This window comes from Drosophila simulans, chromosome 4, assembly GCF_016746395.2.
Source record: "Drosophila simulans strain w501 chromosome 4, Prin_Dsim_3.1, whole genome shotgun sequence".
Taxonomy (NCBI): Eukaryota; Metazoa; Arthropoda; class Insecta; order Diptera; family Drosophilidae; genus Drosophila; species Drosophila simulans.
Genome location: NC_052524.2, coordinates 516,026 through 531,973, shown reverse-complemented (window position 1 = coordinate 531,973; position 15,948 = coordinate 516,026). Strand labels below are relative to the sequence as shown.

The 15,948-nt window shown below is 39.5% G+C and overlaps 2 protein-coding genes across 4 annotated transcripts; both read right to left on the bottom strand.

The window, feature by feature from the left end:
- On the bottom strand, window positions 1-3,295 carry LOC120285206. Its single transcript, XM_044923505.1, has 3 exons — window positions 3,194-3,295; window positions 1,352-1,554; window positions 1-841 (listed from the first exon to the last, which is right to left on the bottom strand). The coding sequence occupies exons 1-3, from the start codon at window positions 3,293-3,295 to the stop codon at window positions 463-465; spliced, it is 684 nt and encodes a 227-aa protein (XP_044779440.1). The 3' UTR covers window positions 1-462.
- A 2,890-nt stretch (window positions 3,296-6,185) lies between these two features.
- Window positions 6,186-14,888, bottom strand: LOC6724714 (43 kDa receptor-associated protein of the synapse). 3 transcript variants are annotated; one of them, XM_039296112.2, is made up of 10 exons: window positions 14,454-14,871; window positions 14,042-14,116; window positions 13,868-13,950; window positions 12,785-12,954; window positions 12,542-12,726; window positions 11,489-11,963; window positions 11,323-11,421; window positions 8,458-8,649; window positions 7,537-7,736; window positions 6,186-7,026 (listed from the first exon to the last, which is right to left on the bottom strand). In XM_039296112.2, exons 2-10 carry the CDS (start codon window positions 14,077-14,079, stop codon window positions 6,648-6,650), a joined length of 1,821 nt encoding a protein of 606 aa, XP_039152046.1. In that variant the 5' UTR covers window positions 14,080-14,116; window positions 14,454-14,871; the 3' UTR covers window positions 6,186-6,647. The 3 variants fall into 3 exon arrangements, with proteins under 3 accessions (XP_039152046.1, XP_039152045.1, XP_016037305.1); XM_039296111.2 differs by having other exon boundaries at window positions 14,180-14,870; XM_016180663.3 differs by lacking the exon at window positions 7,537-7,736 and having other exon boundaries at window positions 6,997-7,026; window positions 14,180-14,888.
- Window positions 14,889-15,948: the final 1,060 nt, after the last annotated feature.

The window sequence follows — 15,948 nt, the reverse complement described above, 5'->3', positions numbered from 1 at the left end:
TTTACTCAACGAGCAACAAGTATAAGTCAGTTAGGAAGACTTACTAAATTTATTTGTATTAATTGGTGTTAGTAACACATAGTAACGATTTATTTTAAACAACTTTTGTGTGTGCACATTCATACTCTAAATGTAAGATCAATCTAGCATGTAACTGCGAACTAATTTTAGCCTACGACAATACACAATACGTGACAAGTACTTGTTTGGATAAGGTACTGTAGTAGAGAAACAAGTTAGGATCTAAGCATAAGCAGTAGTTCAAATGCTTGTGTCTCAAATGTTCGCAACAGGCTTAGAACTAAATCAAAAACTTCTGTGAGCATTTAAAATGCAATAATCTATAATTCAAAAGATAAACTATCTATCTATAATAACAAGCGATAAAATCCGTATCGTTCCAGATATTGCACGATATCACGATATTCCAACTTTTAGGTGCTCAAAGTGGAGTTGTTTCTTTCACACAGATGACGTCACATTTTGGCCGCTATCGATTGTCAGGCTAGACGCACGCATACTTAGCGATGCCAATGATAAGTTGCTGTGGTAAATGACTTTGGGAGACAGGAGAGCGCTGTTTTCGGTATCTAGAGCTGGATTCTGAACGTAGCAAAACGCAGCCGAAGGTAAAAGGATGTCGGAGTTTATCCCTAGGAGGCCGTCGACCGACAAAGAATTCGTATTGAAGGTAGAAGCGGCTGTGCCGCCTCTGTTGGTGCTTTCACTTTCAACCGGAACGCTGCCGCAGAGATGTGTGCGTGAGCTGATCAGTTTGTTGCAGGCGGGGCATGATCGCGGGGCATTTTTCTCCCGCCGTCGCAAAATTTCATAGGCACATCTGGAAGGGACCACATACATATGAAAAATTGAAATAAAAAAAATTAATACGGTTTTAAAATTATCTTTTCTTTATTATTTATAATCTAAAGCACGGACGAACACGACCAGTTGAAGAGGAGCGGTCTGTTAAGGCTGCAAAATTTGGGTTTTGTGAATTCGAATTTCAGACGGCCATAGGGATTCGGCTGGAGATCGCGGTCAGAATTAGGTTAACTAAGTACGGTCGAGCGCTTCCCAGTAGCTGTCACCTACTTTTTAACGAATATTGTTACGTAGTTGGGTATCGGCGAGCTAATCAAAATGATTTCAGACCTTCACGAATGCCTCTGGACGCGAGACAGACTTTAGCAATATGCCATGGCAAGATTTTAAAACAAACAAGAGCTGCGAAGGTGTCATCTCCTAGGTTGCTTTCAAGAATACTTATTCTTTGTAGGGACGGAAACGCTCCCTTTTAAGGAACTGATACCGAAAAAAGTGTTCATACAAATTTTTTAAAAAAGCTTACCTTGCATGAAGAATGTGTGCACAGGGTAGAGCTTCCAAGTTTTCTGGACGAAGTCCAAGCAACTCCCCACACGCTCCGCAATTTAAGCCTAGCGCAGCATCCGTTTGATTAGCTAGTCTAAAATGGGTGTTGTATTGATCTTCGTCTCCTAGTGCCCGGTAGATCAATGCCAGTCGGCAACGAATTTTGCGAACCAGAATCAGCTGCCCAATTAAGATCCCGGAACGACGAATTTAAAAGATGTAGCCACCTGTTAAAAGATTCCAACTTCAGGGAGTTTAGATGAATTTACAGACCGAAACAGCGACTGGCCCAGTCAAAACACGAACGAAACCACGTTTAAATCGATTTCTTGGACTATCCCGTTAGTCGATTACTCGTTACCCAGCTAGTGGCGGATTAAAAACCAAAAACAGAATGCGCAAAATGATGTGCAGCTCGGCCGCCTTATTCAGCGGGGCTACCGTGGGACCGCACAGCCCCGGTGCATTCCCCTTCCCTTTAGGGGATACGTTTTTAATCCTTCAGACTGCTGATTTTGAGAATAGCATCCGGTGTTGCACCACCATTGGCACCATACTAACTCATATGTATGCATGTTGCAATAGAAAACATTTTCACCCATTTTAGCTGCCGTACCAAACCACCAACTAGAGCAAATAAAAAACTGACTTTTTCACCCACTGTTTAAGTTAATTACACCCACGGGGGCGTGGTAAAAATTATTTTGGCAAATCTATATAAATTTACAAGGCTAATAAAATTATGAAAAAATATCCAATAATTTTTCAAAAATGTGGGCGTGTCAGTTTTGGACCAACAAACTTGCGCTGCTAATATGTCTCAGACGGACAGGGCCAGATCGATTACTACTGATTACTGATCTTGCTACTAATCTTGATCAAGAATATATGTGGCCGCAGGGTTCCGTTTTATGACCAAAACTCCTGCGACGACGTTGTATTATTATAATTATATTATTAATTTTTTAGCAAAAAAAGTGGAAGTGATTTTAATCTTTAAGGAGTTTACAAAAATGTGTGGTTCAATGTGTTACGCTTGAGATCTCGGCACGGGCTGCTCGTCAATCCGATTGATCTCTCTATTAGGACTGACGACCACTCCGCGTCTCTCGGTCAATTTGCCTTTCTGGCTTGTTTCCGACTACTACATTTGGCCCGATCTCCTTCTTGAACTTAGATACAGTGGATGTTTCTAAAGGACCTTCACCATCTCCCACTTTCTCAACATCATACCTGTCATGCTTATGAACCTTTACTATCTTTTCAAGAGGCAAAACAACTTTCCTTTTAACTTCAGACAAACGCCATACGTCTGAGTATGTCTGATTGCAACAAGATCGTTGACCCTGAACTTTTCGTCCTTTCTCTTCTGATTGAAAGCTCTCCTGTTCTCTGTCTGCTACGCTTCTATATTATTCGTAGCCTCTTGACGCATATGTTAACGATCTTTGTCCAACTCCTGTATCAAAGACTGCTGCATCTGTTTTTTAGGCTAGTTTAGGCTAGTAGTTTGAAAAGGACACTTGTGCTTCTGGGCTCGATATCCATTGTTGAACTTTACCCATATGCTTCTAGCAATTTCCATGGCTCTCTAGCCTCATGGCTCGACAACATCTGCACCACGATTTTGTGCATTCTTTCTACCTGACCGTTACCCCGATGTACACCTGTAGCGATCAATACATGCCGAATCTGCTGTTTTTCGTAATATTCCTTGGACATATGTGATGTGAAAGCTGAACCACGGTCTTAAACAAACTTAAATGGCTTACCAAAATTTACCTAGGCAATTATAATTTCTCTCTAGGCAATTAAGTACCTTCTCTACCCCAGTACTTCGCGTCGGATACAACCAAGCGTATTTCGGTAATGCATCTACGATGACTAGTATGTGATTACACTTCTTTTTGGTGATCTCCATCGGTTCTACGTGATCTATACGATAAGTGACGAGTGGTTTGTCTCCTGTATCAATTGGATTGAGATATCCCTCCTGCTTTTGAGTTTACTAAAATGCACTCAACATAACTTCCTATAACTTTCAACACCTCTTTCAGCTTTGGAATGAAATAAGATTTCTCCACCAGATCCTGTGCCTTCTTCGACGAAAAATGGCCTTGCCTATGAGCAATCTGAATGATTTCAGTCTCCATTTGGTATGCAATGACGATTATTTCTCTGTCTGGATCCTTGCAAAATATCTGATTTATTATGTAATCCCTATGTTTCACCTAAACTTCTGATTGCCTTGATCCAATCACCTGCCAACTGAGCTTTTTTTAGCGTATGCATTCCGCTTTCTGGCTAAACAAAACATTCCACTCGACTGAGAGTGTCTACATGCCTCATCTTTGTTCCTGATCGATATTCGATTTCGCAGTCATTCGTAGTTGTAAAAACATTGCCCACCTAGCTACTCGCAACGGAACTTTCTTCTTCTTCACCGCCATTTCAAACACTTTACAGTCTGTGACGATTTTACGCATTATTCCCAGGACATATACACGCCATTTTGTCAGTGCTGCAATGACTGCAACAACTTACAGTTCATGACTCATGTTTTCGATGACGTACCCTAGAAAGTCTACCCTCTGTAAGATCTTACACTTGGCCCAGTTAATTCGCAACCCGCTCTGCTCAGCCACCACCAGCACCCTTTTTTTTAGCTTTTTCAAACCTTCTACTACGTCTCTACTTGGAATTATAATATCTTCCATATAGACTATAGTGTCATCGGATTAAACAAGTTCTCTTAGAACTACCATTATGAAACTCCTATTGTCATTTCTGTGTAACAAATGAACTGGGCTTAATAATCTTTTAGTCAAGCCACTCCTCAACGTGCTTGCCTACTACCTTCTGCTCAGTGTAAGCAAAGCGTCGAGCATGTTGAAACACTGGTGTTTCGTCTGTAGGGACGTTTTTCATCTCGATCGCACAATAAACGTTTCTTTTCGGCTTGTACTTTTCTATCAAACGTTCTACAACACTTCGCTTCGAATGTGGCAAATGCAACAACTCTACGTCAAGCTTGCCTGCTGTTCGCTCTACAGATATCATGCACAAGCTCTAAAATTCGTTCAGCAACTCCATGGATGAACCTCAGCTCTGCTCTTTATCGTAGACCTGCTTCTTTAACCCTGTCACTACCTGCCTGTCTGATTTTAGTCTGAATTTAGTAGCACCCTTCGTGATTGTCTACCATTAGTAAAAGAGTTCTGCTTAAAATCGCATCGAAATTCATGTCTTCGTCGGCTATGAAGTGGAATTCTAGGTTGAGATCTATATCATCAATTTGAACTGGGATTGGCAGGCTTCCAAAAGTTACGATTTGACATTCTCCGATTCCAGTCAAACATTATTCGGGCCCCATTAAATTTCTTTTCCCTATCTGCAAATAAATGCTACGACGTAGTAAACAAAACAAATTATTGTTTTAAAAGAGTACGATGAACCTCTACCGATGACACCCCTACCACCAAAACCGTCAAGCAATGCGGTTTTAAAAGTTTTCCAATCACGCTGACTACGATTAAAAAGCTTTGCCGTTCCACTAAATAATTTTTTTACATGTGACTCCTGCAGTTGACTCCATTCCACCGCAAGTGTCTGGTGAATAAGTTCCCGAAAACGCATTCCACTTCCTTCAACATCCTTCAATGTAAACCGTGACCTTTCCGAATTAAGAATTTTAGCCTGGCGATCGTGCCCACCTTCATCCTGCTACCACTTCGACCTGTCTGCACATTATTAGATGTTGCGGATACAAATTACTCATCTACATCCTGATCATCATTCACTTCGATTTCTTCATTATCAGAAATCAAGTCATAGTGAGCAAACGGTCTGTTTTGTAATCCCCATCTCCATCTCTGCCTAGTTAATTTCTGTTAATTTTTCACGTAACTCTGAAACTAGCAGTGGAAAAAGCTCTTGCCTGTTCATTTTCAAACTTAACTATAGTTAGAATAGTGTATGAAATCAAGGTAATGCTTGTCAAATATAACAGCTTAATTTAAATATACCATTCGGCAAAAAAAAAAAATAGTTTGAAATGAAATGTTAATTTCAAATACTTCTACGGTTAACATTACGTAAAATTAAACTCCTGTTAATGCAACAGCACAATCACGTAGTATTCATCCGTTAACAAATATCATCCAGTTACGTCTTCTTTTTGCGGCGCATTTCGCTTGCCTACCGCCAAATCGTAAAGTTTTCTGCCACTCACCAATGCTGCAACTGGCTGAGTGTCTCGCCAACTCACAAATACGAATTCGGCTCGCTCTTTCGACAATACTGCTCCCAATATGACGTATTCGTTCTACTCGGCGTCACCAATTCTTCTCCAGATATACATATATTTAACTCATTCTTCTGCAGTAATTATTTCGAAAATACTTACCATATTCTTTTTTCTTCTTTTATAGTTATTCATTTACTCATTAAATTGTTTGTCTCAAATATCAAATCGCACGTGATTCAGCGAAAAAAAAGGCTCACGCTCTTTAGAAAAGGAATCCCATAACCCATTCCTTTCTTATATTGCCCTGCCTTGGTCATTTTGCCTAATTTTACAAATTTAAATTTTCTTTTGGATCCTCTGCGCTCCCCGACTGCGTACCAAGAAGCTGTCGGCTTTTAAAGAAAAATGTATGAATTTGGTTGAAATATAATCACAAACATTAAACAAATTTTGCGGCTTTGTGGACGGTTCTCTAGCATTGATAGTTCTTGAGATCGATGCGTACAGACAAACATGGCTAGATAGACTCATCTATCCTACTAAGTAAATAATTTTGAACAACTCATTTACTCAACGAGCAACAAGTATAAGTCAGTTAGGAAGACTTACTAAATTTATTTGTATTAATTGGTGTTAGTAACACATAGTAACGATTTATTTTAAACAACTTTTGTGTGTGCACATTCATACTCTAAATGTAAGATCAATCTAGCATGTAACTGCGAACTAATTTTAGCCTACGACAATACACAATACGTGACAAGTACTTGTTTGGATAAGGTACTGTAGTAGAGAAACAAGTTAGGATCTAAGCATAAGCAGTAGTTCAAATGCTTGTGTCTCAAATGTTCGCAACAGGCTTAGAACTAAATCAAAAACTTCTGTGAGCATTTAAAATGCAATAATCTATAATTCAAAAGAAAAACTATCTATCTATAATAACAAGCGATAAAATCCGTATCGTTCCAGATATTGCACGATATCACGATATTCCAACTTTTAGGTGCTCAAAGTGGAGTTGTTTCTTTCACACAGATGACGTCACATTTTGGCCGCTATCGATTGTCAGGCTAGACGCACGCATACTTAGCGATGCCAATGATAAGTTGCTGTGGTAAATGACTTTGGGAGACAGGAGAGCGCTGTTTTCGGTATCTAGAGCTGGATTCTGAACGTAGCAAAACGCAGCCGAAGGTAAAAGGATGTCGGAGTTTATCCCTAGGAGGCCGTCGACCGACAAAGAATTCGTATTGAAGGTAGAAGCGGCTGTGCCGCCTCTGTTGGTGCTTTCACTTTCAACCGGAACGCTGCCGCAGAGATGTGTGCGTGAGCTGATCAGTTTGTTGCAGGCGGGGCATGATCGCGGGGCATTTTTCTCCCGCCGTCGCAAAATTTCATAGGCACATCTGGAAGGGACCACATACATATGAAAAATTGAAATAAAAAAAATTAATACGGTTTTAAAATTATCTTTTCTTTATTATTTATAATCTAAAGCACGGACGAACACGACCAGTTGAAGAGGAGCGGTCTGTTAAGGCTGCAAAATTTGGGTTTTGTGAATTCGAATTTCAGACGGCCATAGGGATTCGGCTGGAGATCGCGGTCAGAATTAGGTTAACTAAGTACGGTCGAGCGCTTCCCAGTAGCTGTCACCTACTTTTTAACGAATATTGTTACGTAGTTGGGTATCGGCGAGCTAATCAAAATGATTTCAGACCTTCACGAATGCCTCTGGACGCGAGACAGACTTTAGCAATATGCCATGGCAAGATTTTAAAACAAACAAGAGCTGCGAAGGTGTCATCTCCTAGGTTGCTTTCAAGAATACTTATTCTTTGTAGGGACGGAAACGCTCCCTTTTAAGGAACTGATACCGAAAAAAGTGTTCATACAAATTTTTTAAAAAAGCTTACCTTGCATGAAGAATGTGTGCACAGGGTAGAGCTTCCAAGTTTTCTGGACGAAGTCCAAGCAACTCCCCACACGCTCCGCAATTTAAGCCTAGCGCAGCATCCGTTTGATTAGCTAGTCTAAAATGGGTGTTGTATTGATCTTCGTCTCCTAGTGCCCGGTAGATCAATGCCAGTCGGCAACGAATTTTGCGAACCAGAAACTAAACAACCAGCACAATTTCAACATTCGGTTATCAATAAATATCAGAGCAGGCAATTATGAAACATAAATTTCAAATTAAAATATGTCAAAATGTATACCTCTCGGAAATTGTAAGTGCCGAGATTTCAATGTTCTACCGGACGGACACCCTAAATATACTTTCCTAGTGAGCCATTTCAAGACTATATAAGAAACATGTCCTAGCGCCATGGTAAGCATAAGGTTAGAATCGTTCAAAGAATCTAGAAAACCTATTTGTTTATAAGTTATGGGTATAAATATAGATAATAATTATCTACTGACCTATCTTTAAACACAACTGTAAACAATCAAAAAATTAAATTTACAGTAAGGGGATAAGCTAAATTCGTTAATAAGAAGGTAGCAGCTAGACAGAATTGGTTCCAGTCTATAGAGTATTTATATTCTTGATCATGCTCCCTATGATCCCGTTATGATATAATAATCGCGTTAAAAATATCCCCTTCCAAAGGATCTTTGATTTTGTCAAGGGGGATCTGTATTTATTCAATTTAAAATTCCAAATCGCGAAAACTAAAAAAAAGAAATTTTCCAGGAAAATATAGGGTAAATAGACCGTGTTTGTATGTGTATTTTCGGTGTCACTCCTATATGAGGCTAATATAACTTTTTACTCTAGAAGTTATACAAATATTTTTTTGACTGGGCATATCGAATATATGGGTTATATGCATTACCTTGGCTCCAATTGAGCTGGCAACTTCCAGAAGTCTTGTGTTAAATTCTAGTGGTCTGCAATTGCAGATCTTGTTCTGTAGACGGAGTGTTTCCAAACAACGAGCTGCTCCATCCATAGCCTCCATTTGGGCCATACGATCTCCTAAGCTTGCCGACGTACCCATAGCTTGTTCATATTGCCGGAATGCACGCTAAAAAATGGTTTTATTATCATTTTATCATTAAAAATATACATAATATGTAAGTAATAATTTAAAAATGGAATATAATAATATAAAATAATTCGGATCTGCGAATTAAGTAGATATTCAAGCTAATCTTTACCTAGCGTGGGCTAAAAAAAATGTATTAAATGGTCCGATTTCTGTGGCTGTTTTAGTCGTTTTCTGAGCTTGGCTACATATCAGCTTTCGCCTTGAACTTATTATTATTATTAAGTGGGTTTCTATGTGTACTGCGACCTATTCTGATATATTGTACTACCCCTCAAAGATCTCCCTGAAGTCCAATGCACTGTATAAATGCCAGAATTTTATTGGGGTTCAGGGCTGCAATTGTTTCCCGTGGGACTACATGCCCAGGAGTCTGTTCCTCCTGATGGAAAGCGCCATGCAGTCACATATAATATGTGCAGAGCTCTCCTCCTCCATGCAGCAGAAGCGACAGAGTTCACTGTCTGCAATGCCAATCTTATGCAAATGACTGCGAAGTCGGCAGTGCCCCGTAAGAAGGCCAGTTAAAATGTGCACGGTGTCTTAAATCTTTTATGGTTATATTCGCGAAGGAGAATCTTAGACTGCCTAAGTCCTGGTAGGTGTTCCCAGAAGGACAGACGTTTTTCTTCCTCTATTGACTTAAGTAAGCCCAGTACTCTTCGGTGACCAACACCACAGAATGGTCCGGGCCCAATTAGAGGGTTCTCTGCCCCTTTTCTGGCTAGGTTGTCCGCTAGCTCATTTCCCGGTATGTTGTTGTGTCCCGGGACAGTTTGTTGACAGCTCCCAGTTTGTCTAGGGCTGTCCTGACTTCAAATACTAGCTTAGATGCTATCTTAGCTTTGCTGAGCGCCTTTATGGCTGCTTGACTATCAGACAGTATTGCAATGTCCTGGCCACGATGGTTCCTTTGCAGATTAAACTCCGCACAGCGTCCAATAGCACAGACTTCAGCTTGAAAAATGCTGGTGTATCTGCCCATTGATTCGTGGTATTTTAACCTGGGGCCTACAACCCCCTGCCCACTTCCCTTGTCGGTGAGGGATCCGTCTGTATACCACTTTATTGTTTGTGGTTTCATAGGGTGTACTTTCCCCAGGATTGTCCAACTGTTTTTATTACTGAGGTGAGTGCTGAAGTTCTGAGCGAACCTGTGCTCAGCTGGCATCTCATCCCTTGGTTGCATCAGCAAAGGGATATCCCTTTTTAGGCTTTCAGCATCCTTTCTTGTGAGGTTGCAGTCATTTCCTGCTCCCTCAATTCTTATTAGGGGGGCTTTCCGTTTCATTTTAATGACGATATGAAGCGGCGTTACCTCCATTAGTACTTCTAGGGCTGCAGTGGAACAGGTACGCATTGCTCCTGTCATGCATATGCAGGCCATTCTTTGCAGCTTATGAAGTTTCACCTTAGTGGTGCTAAGGCGTGCTCTATTACCCAGGTTATTACCCCATAGGTTAGTATGGGTCTGACTACCATGAGGTACAGCCATCTTATTATGCGTGGTGAGGTTCCCCATGACTTTCCATCAATTTTCCTACACGTGAAAAGTGCTCTGGTGCACTTATCAATTGTGTTATCGACATGAGTTTTGAAGCTTAGTTTGGAGTCGAGGGTTATCCCAAGATACTTAACTTATTTGCTGGCCTCTATGCAACATTCTGACAGGGTTATTGCCTTCATTGTCTGTAGCTTGTACCTATTTGTGAAAGGAACAATAACAGTTTTGGTGGGATTTAGGCTCAGGCCGTCTTCCTTGCACCATTCGCTGGTGATATTGACCCAGTTGAATGATATCGCAGAGTGTTTCCTCATATTTACCTCTGGCTATAATGACAATATCGTCAGCATAGCCTTGGCAAAGTATACGCTCCACAAGAGAGGCGAGAGGACACCCCCTTGGGGGCAACCCCTTGTGGTAGATACTGTAGACGACTGTCCTCCTATAGTGGGAGGCTCGCCTAGATGCCAGTAGTGATTTGATCCATCTGCTGGTTGTTGCATCTAGTCCTCTTCTTGCCAGGGATGCGTTGGCAGCCTCGTGGGAGGTATTGTCGAATGCACCCTTTATGTCTAAGAAGGCACATAACGCCACTTCCTTATGAGTAAGGCTTTTAAGGTGATATAGGGTAGTATCAGTTGATTTGCCCGCCCTGTAGGCATGCTGCGTCCGTTGGAGCGAATGCTCTACAAGCAGAGTGCTTCTTGAACTCAGTTGAACTTAGTTCCGACTAACTCGTGAGCAACCACTGTTCACACGAAACCCTTATCCACTTCAGTCCTCCAAGGTCTTATTATATGATGAAGGAAGAATTGTTTTCAGTCAGAAGTAAGATCGTAGTCAAGGAGATATAAACGATCATATTTGGTTCTAATTTGGTATGCAACAGTTCTTTTGACAATATATAAATTTATCCGTTGCTCGTTACGCAAAGCGAGCCCGACAATGTATTCATGCCTGTCCCTCCGACTGTCCCATCCTATTCAAGCAGCAAATTCCCTGTCCAGCTGAACTAGAACTCTTCCTTGCGTTGAATAACATTACATAACTCCTCAAACAGTTCGATGCCAACAAAATTCAAAATTTACTTAAAGCATTCGTGAGCACCATTTTTGTTTTCAACGCTGCCTTTACTGTGCAATACTTACATCCATGTCCATTTTCTTTCTGTAAATGTCGCCCATGACGCGAATACTTCTCGTGTAAGTCGCCTGGTCTCCAGAAATAAGGGAAAGCTTAGTGGCCTCCTGAAACGAAATAATTATACGGCGTGAACACATCTTGAGTTCAGTTGATGCACAGTCTCGACGATACCTTACAATAATCTTGCGCGTCTCCAAGCTCACCCTGCTTGCGGAGAGAAACCGCCATTCGCAATAGAGCTGCTCTATGGTGGCATGAGTTTAGGTCACCCAGTTGCAGTGATCGTGATAAGTCGTAGGCTTTAGAAGCGTATGTTGCACTTTTATCGTTATCCTGAAGGCGTCCGAAAAGCTCAGAAAGCGCGACATACACTTGTAACTCCAGTGATGGATCTCCAATAGCTGTGGCAATTTTGTAGGCACCCTGCAAGCCCTCCAAAGCCCTAGAGAACCCACCCATTTCTAGGTATACACGTGCAACCGTCAAATGGACAAGTCCACTTCTGCATTTAGTGCCGCACTCATTGTAAAGTGAGTGCCTGGCATAACTCAGCGATCGCTCTAAGCCTCCCAAGCTGGCGTGTGCCCTGCTGAGATTTAAATACGTCTCGGCTCTCATATTTGGCGAATCCAGCTCCTCTGAAATTCTAAGAAAATCGAAGTACTCAGCTAGGGGGAGTGGCTGGCGAAATTTCAAAAATTAAAAAAGCATAAAGACTGAAGAAAAAACTTAAAATATATTTCATAAGTGTGGGCGTGACAGTTTAGAGCGGTTCGTGTGCTTAAGAGTGGACGTGGTCAAAAAGTTTGTAATCCTTTTAAATATTAATTATACTTTGTAGAGTTGAACACGTTACCTATCTTGTTACGAACTTCAACGAACCCAGAATGACCTTAAAGGTACATATTCTTGTACTTCTTGTCTAGATCTTCAGGTAAAGCATGCAGATTTTAGAGAAGGTAGAGCGCAAGTTTTTTTAAGAACGACCACCCCCACTTTGACTCCCATTATTAGTTATGACAATTTGGATATACCGAAATTATTTTTGTTTTGGGTTTTTTCATTGTTTTTTTTTTTCAATTTTTATCGATATGCTAACAAAACTCCACCAAACTCCCACCAGCTAAGTAATGGGTATCTTAAAGTATATAAATATTTAGTCATGATCTCTTTCCTAAGAAATATTACTAATAAAAATTATAAATAATAAATCCCAAAACTTACCCGAGCTGCTGATGACTAAATTCTATTGCCTCACGAAATTTTCCCCAGTCCATATGTGCCTGATACAAATATCCTAGTAGCTGGAAGCAGTCCTCTCTTTGGCACGTCCCTTTCAGTGCACTACGCCAAGTGCGTACGGCCTCCGTTTGATTGTTTTGTTCATATAGCCGTCGTCCTCGCTCGATCTGGAGAAGAATATATCTGTATTGGTGATATACACATGTGTTTTTCTAAGTTTCACACCTTCCGTTTAGCTATGTACTGCCTTAAGCTTTGCTGGCAGGACAAAAAGCAACTGATAACAGAACCTGATCGTAATAGCGCCTGGCTAGCCCATGCCGAACGTGATCCTACGTCTGGACTGGATCCATATCCCGCCAACCGCGAAAAACTCTCATCTAAGTGACACAAGTCTGTAAAATATGTAACAAATGTTAAAACATTGAAAACATTCCTTTGAAGCTTCAACAGAAGTCCAAATCACTGTTTTCTATCAGTTTTCACAAAAGTTTTCTTTTGATTATGAACAAAATTCATATTATTTACACAAAGCCTAGGGATGGAAAAAGTGTAACTTCTTTTCTCAATACAAGATGTTCAATATGTAAATTAATAAATATAATATAAATAACCAATTCAAAACTTATATTCAATGCCTCAATTTGACATGCTCGTAAGTGGTTCTGTCCAAAGACTCTAGACTAGCATAGTTATTCTAGTGTCTTTGTTCTGTCCATTAGTTATAGGGCAGTAAATTAATCAATTTATAGTCGAGTTCCTTGACTATCCGATACCCGTTACTCATCTTAATGGAGTGCGATTGAGAAATTCCAAATTTGTTTTGGTATATCGAAATGGTAAAATCATGTATGTAAAAAAATGAAAAAAAAGCAAAAATATACTTCAAAAGTACGGGTGTGGCAGTTTTGGACGGCTTGTGGTGCAAGACCATGCCAATGGGCATGGTTGTATAACGATACAAATTTGCCAAACATATAATAAAACAAAAAGGAATAAGAACATTTTTTAAAAGTGTTGAAGTGCAAGACATTAGCGGTTTGTGAGTGGTGTGAAAAACAAATCTAAAATTAAAAAAAAAATTAAAATATATAAACTTTATTTTATATTTTTTTTTTAACATAAAAAATAATATAAGTGTGGGCGTGGCAACTTTGAGCATTAGAGTTGATGCTTAGAGTGGAAATAATAATAAAAACAATTTGGTGTTTGGGTCCTTCATACAATATATATAGCAATGAGTTTGAGATTGAAAAAAGATCAACATAACAACATTATTAAATACTTTTACAGAAGTAACATTCAAACCGCTTGAATTTTCCAATAGGTAACGAGATCCATCAGGTGATGTAAGTAAACGTGTTGCAGACAGATTCTGGCTTGGTGGGATGCTAAAGACAACATGAAAATAGCGCGTAAACAAATATATAAATATATAAACGTAAAATAATAGTTTTCAAAAGGAAAAATGCATTAAAATACCTAAGGAGATCCTTGGAATTAATGCTCTCCCATGACATGGCAGGCTGCTTTTCTTTTCAATCTTTTTGGAGCGTACTGAAAGTAAAATATGACAATATTACACTTTTATAATAATAATAATAAATAATATAGGCGTACAAATTAAATGGTCCAATCAGATCGAGCTGGCTTTAGTTGCATAAGACTTCTCACCACCGACGCCCATGAAAGTTAAAATTGCAATTTTCTTGTTTAATCTTGTGTTTCTGTATATTATAGAAAACTTACTCATTTATAAATATTTTTGGAGAGTCAGAAAGAAAAATGCTGTTAACATTTAATATAAACTAAGTAGTCGTAGAAAACATGTAAGAAAATACTGAAACTATACTTAAAGGTAATTAAAGTCCAGCTTCGACATCAACCACTGTACCTTGAACCAGCAATAAATCCTTATTCCTCACAGGAGTTATATGTATGAGTGACCTTGCTCCAATATTCGCTTCTTTCACTGTCACAAATATTTGTGGAATAGTCTGTAATGTCTTCCAAAAAACGAAGAACATGCACATTTGCACTGTTTTTACCCTCAAATGGTCGTTAATGCTATTTACTTAAAATCGGAACGCAGTATTACAGTTCTACATCTCTGCTGAATCCGCAAGAACATACACTTCTATAAACTGTGCGTTCGACAATGTAGTAGTCCAGTTGGAGGTTCTTGTTCTTTTTGCCCGCATGGTGGTGGTGCTCTACGATTTGTCGGAGGATGCGCGGTGAAAAACATATTGCTGTAGATGGTTCAGTGGAACCAGTTTTAACCAGTTCACTCTGTCACACCACCTCTTGAGAAAGACCACGGCGGCAACTGAAATATGTAAATAAAAGGAAAAAATAAAAAACACTGAGCTCTCCTGAATACACACAACGAACTTAGTATTTCTTTGATCAACACTCAATTAATAAGGAGAACATTTGCGATTATATAAAGTATATTCATATATATAGCCAAGTCGATCTGGTCATGTCCGCCTGTCCGTGTGATAGTAGAGATCTGGGCAACTAAAAAACTAGAAAGTGACTTAGCTCGCATATTTTGTGACACCAGTGCTGTTTCAGAACGCACACTCTAAAGACGACAAACCGCAAAAATATGTTTAAAATGTTCAATTATTTTTGTTGGCAATTTTTCCATTTTTTACGTTAAGGGGGCAAGATTTTATTATCCAATCGAACGATTAGTTCAAACTTAGTTAAGTTCTCCTAACTTAGATATGCCTCAGCCATGTAAGTCGTTTGTCAAGGCGTACGAGAAAATACGTTACATCGCTAGCCAGTTGCGTTTTATTCAGGGTTAGCGGAGTACTCGTTTTATCATTAAGAGTAACGGTATATGTTTAGACTTTTTCTCGTTTAGACGGCAGTATGATTACCACCTGTCCAATACCACGACGTGGAAAGTAAGTGCGCTGTTGCCATAATTTAAAAACTGGGCAAATTAAACTTGTTTGCCCTCGTACTGAAAAAAAGTTTCTATAAAGTATAAGAATCAATCAGTAGAATAATCTTTTTTATTTATTAGGACAGATCAAAGCCGCTGGGTTCGGCAAAAATGGAATTTTTTAAACTGTAAAGCTGGAATCGTTTGCCAGATCATTTTGCCCACGTCCAGTTTTCAAAACAAAACGAAATATCGAAAAGAACATTTTTGAAAATCAAAAAGTTCACTATTTTAAAATTAATTTTTTTTTAACCGCACCCCTCGTTTGCCCACCCTTTAGAATTTTGAAAGAAGAGATCCTTTAGAAAATATAAGACATGAAAGACGATCTCGGTCAACTCCGGAAAAAAATCGTTTGCTTAAAGGAATAATATCATCGTTAAAAAACGTTTGCCCAACCGTTTTTATCGTTAGCCCCTTAAGAAAT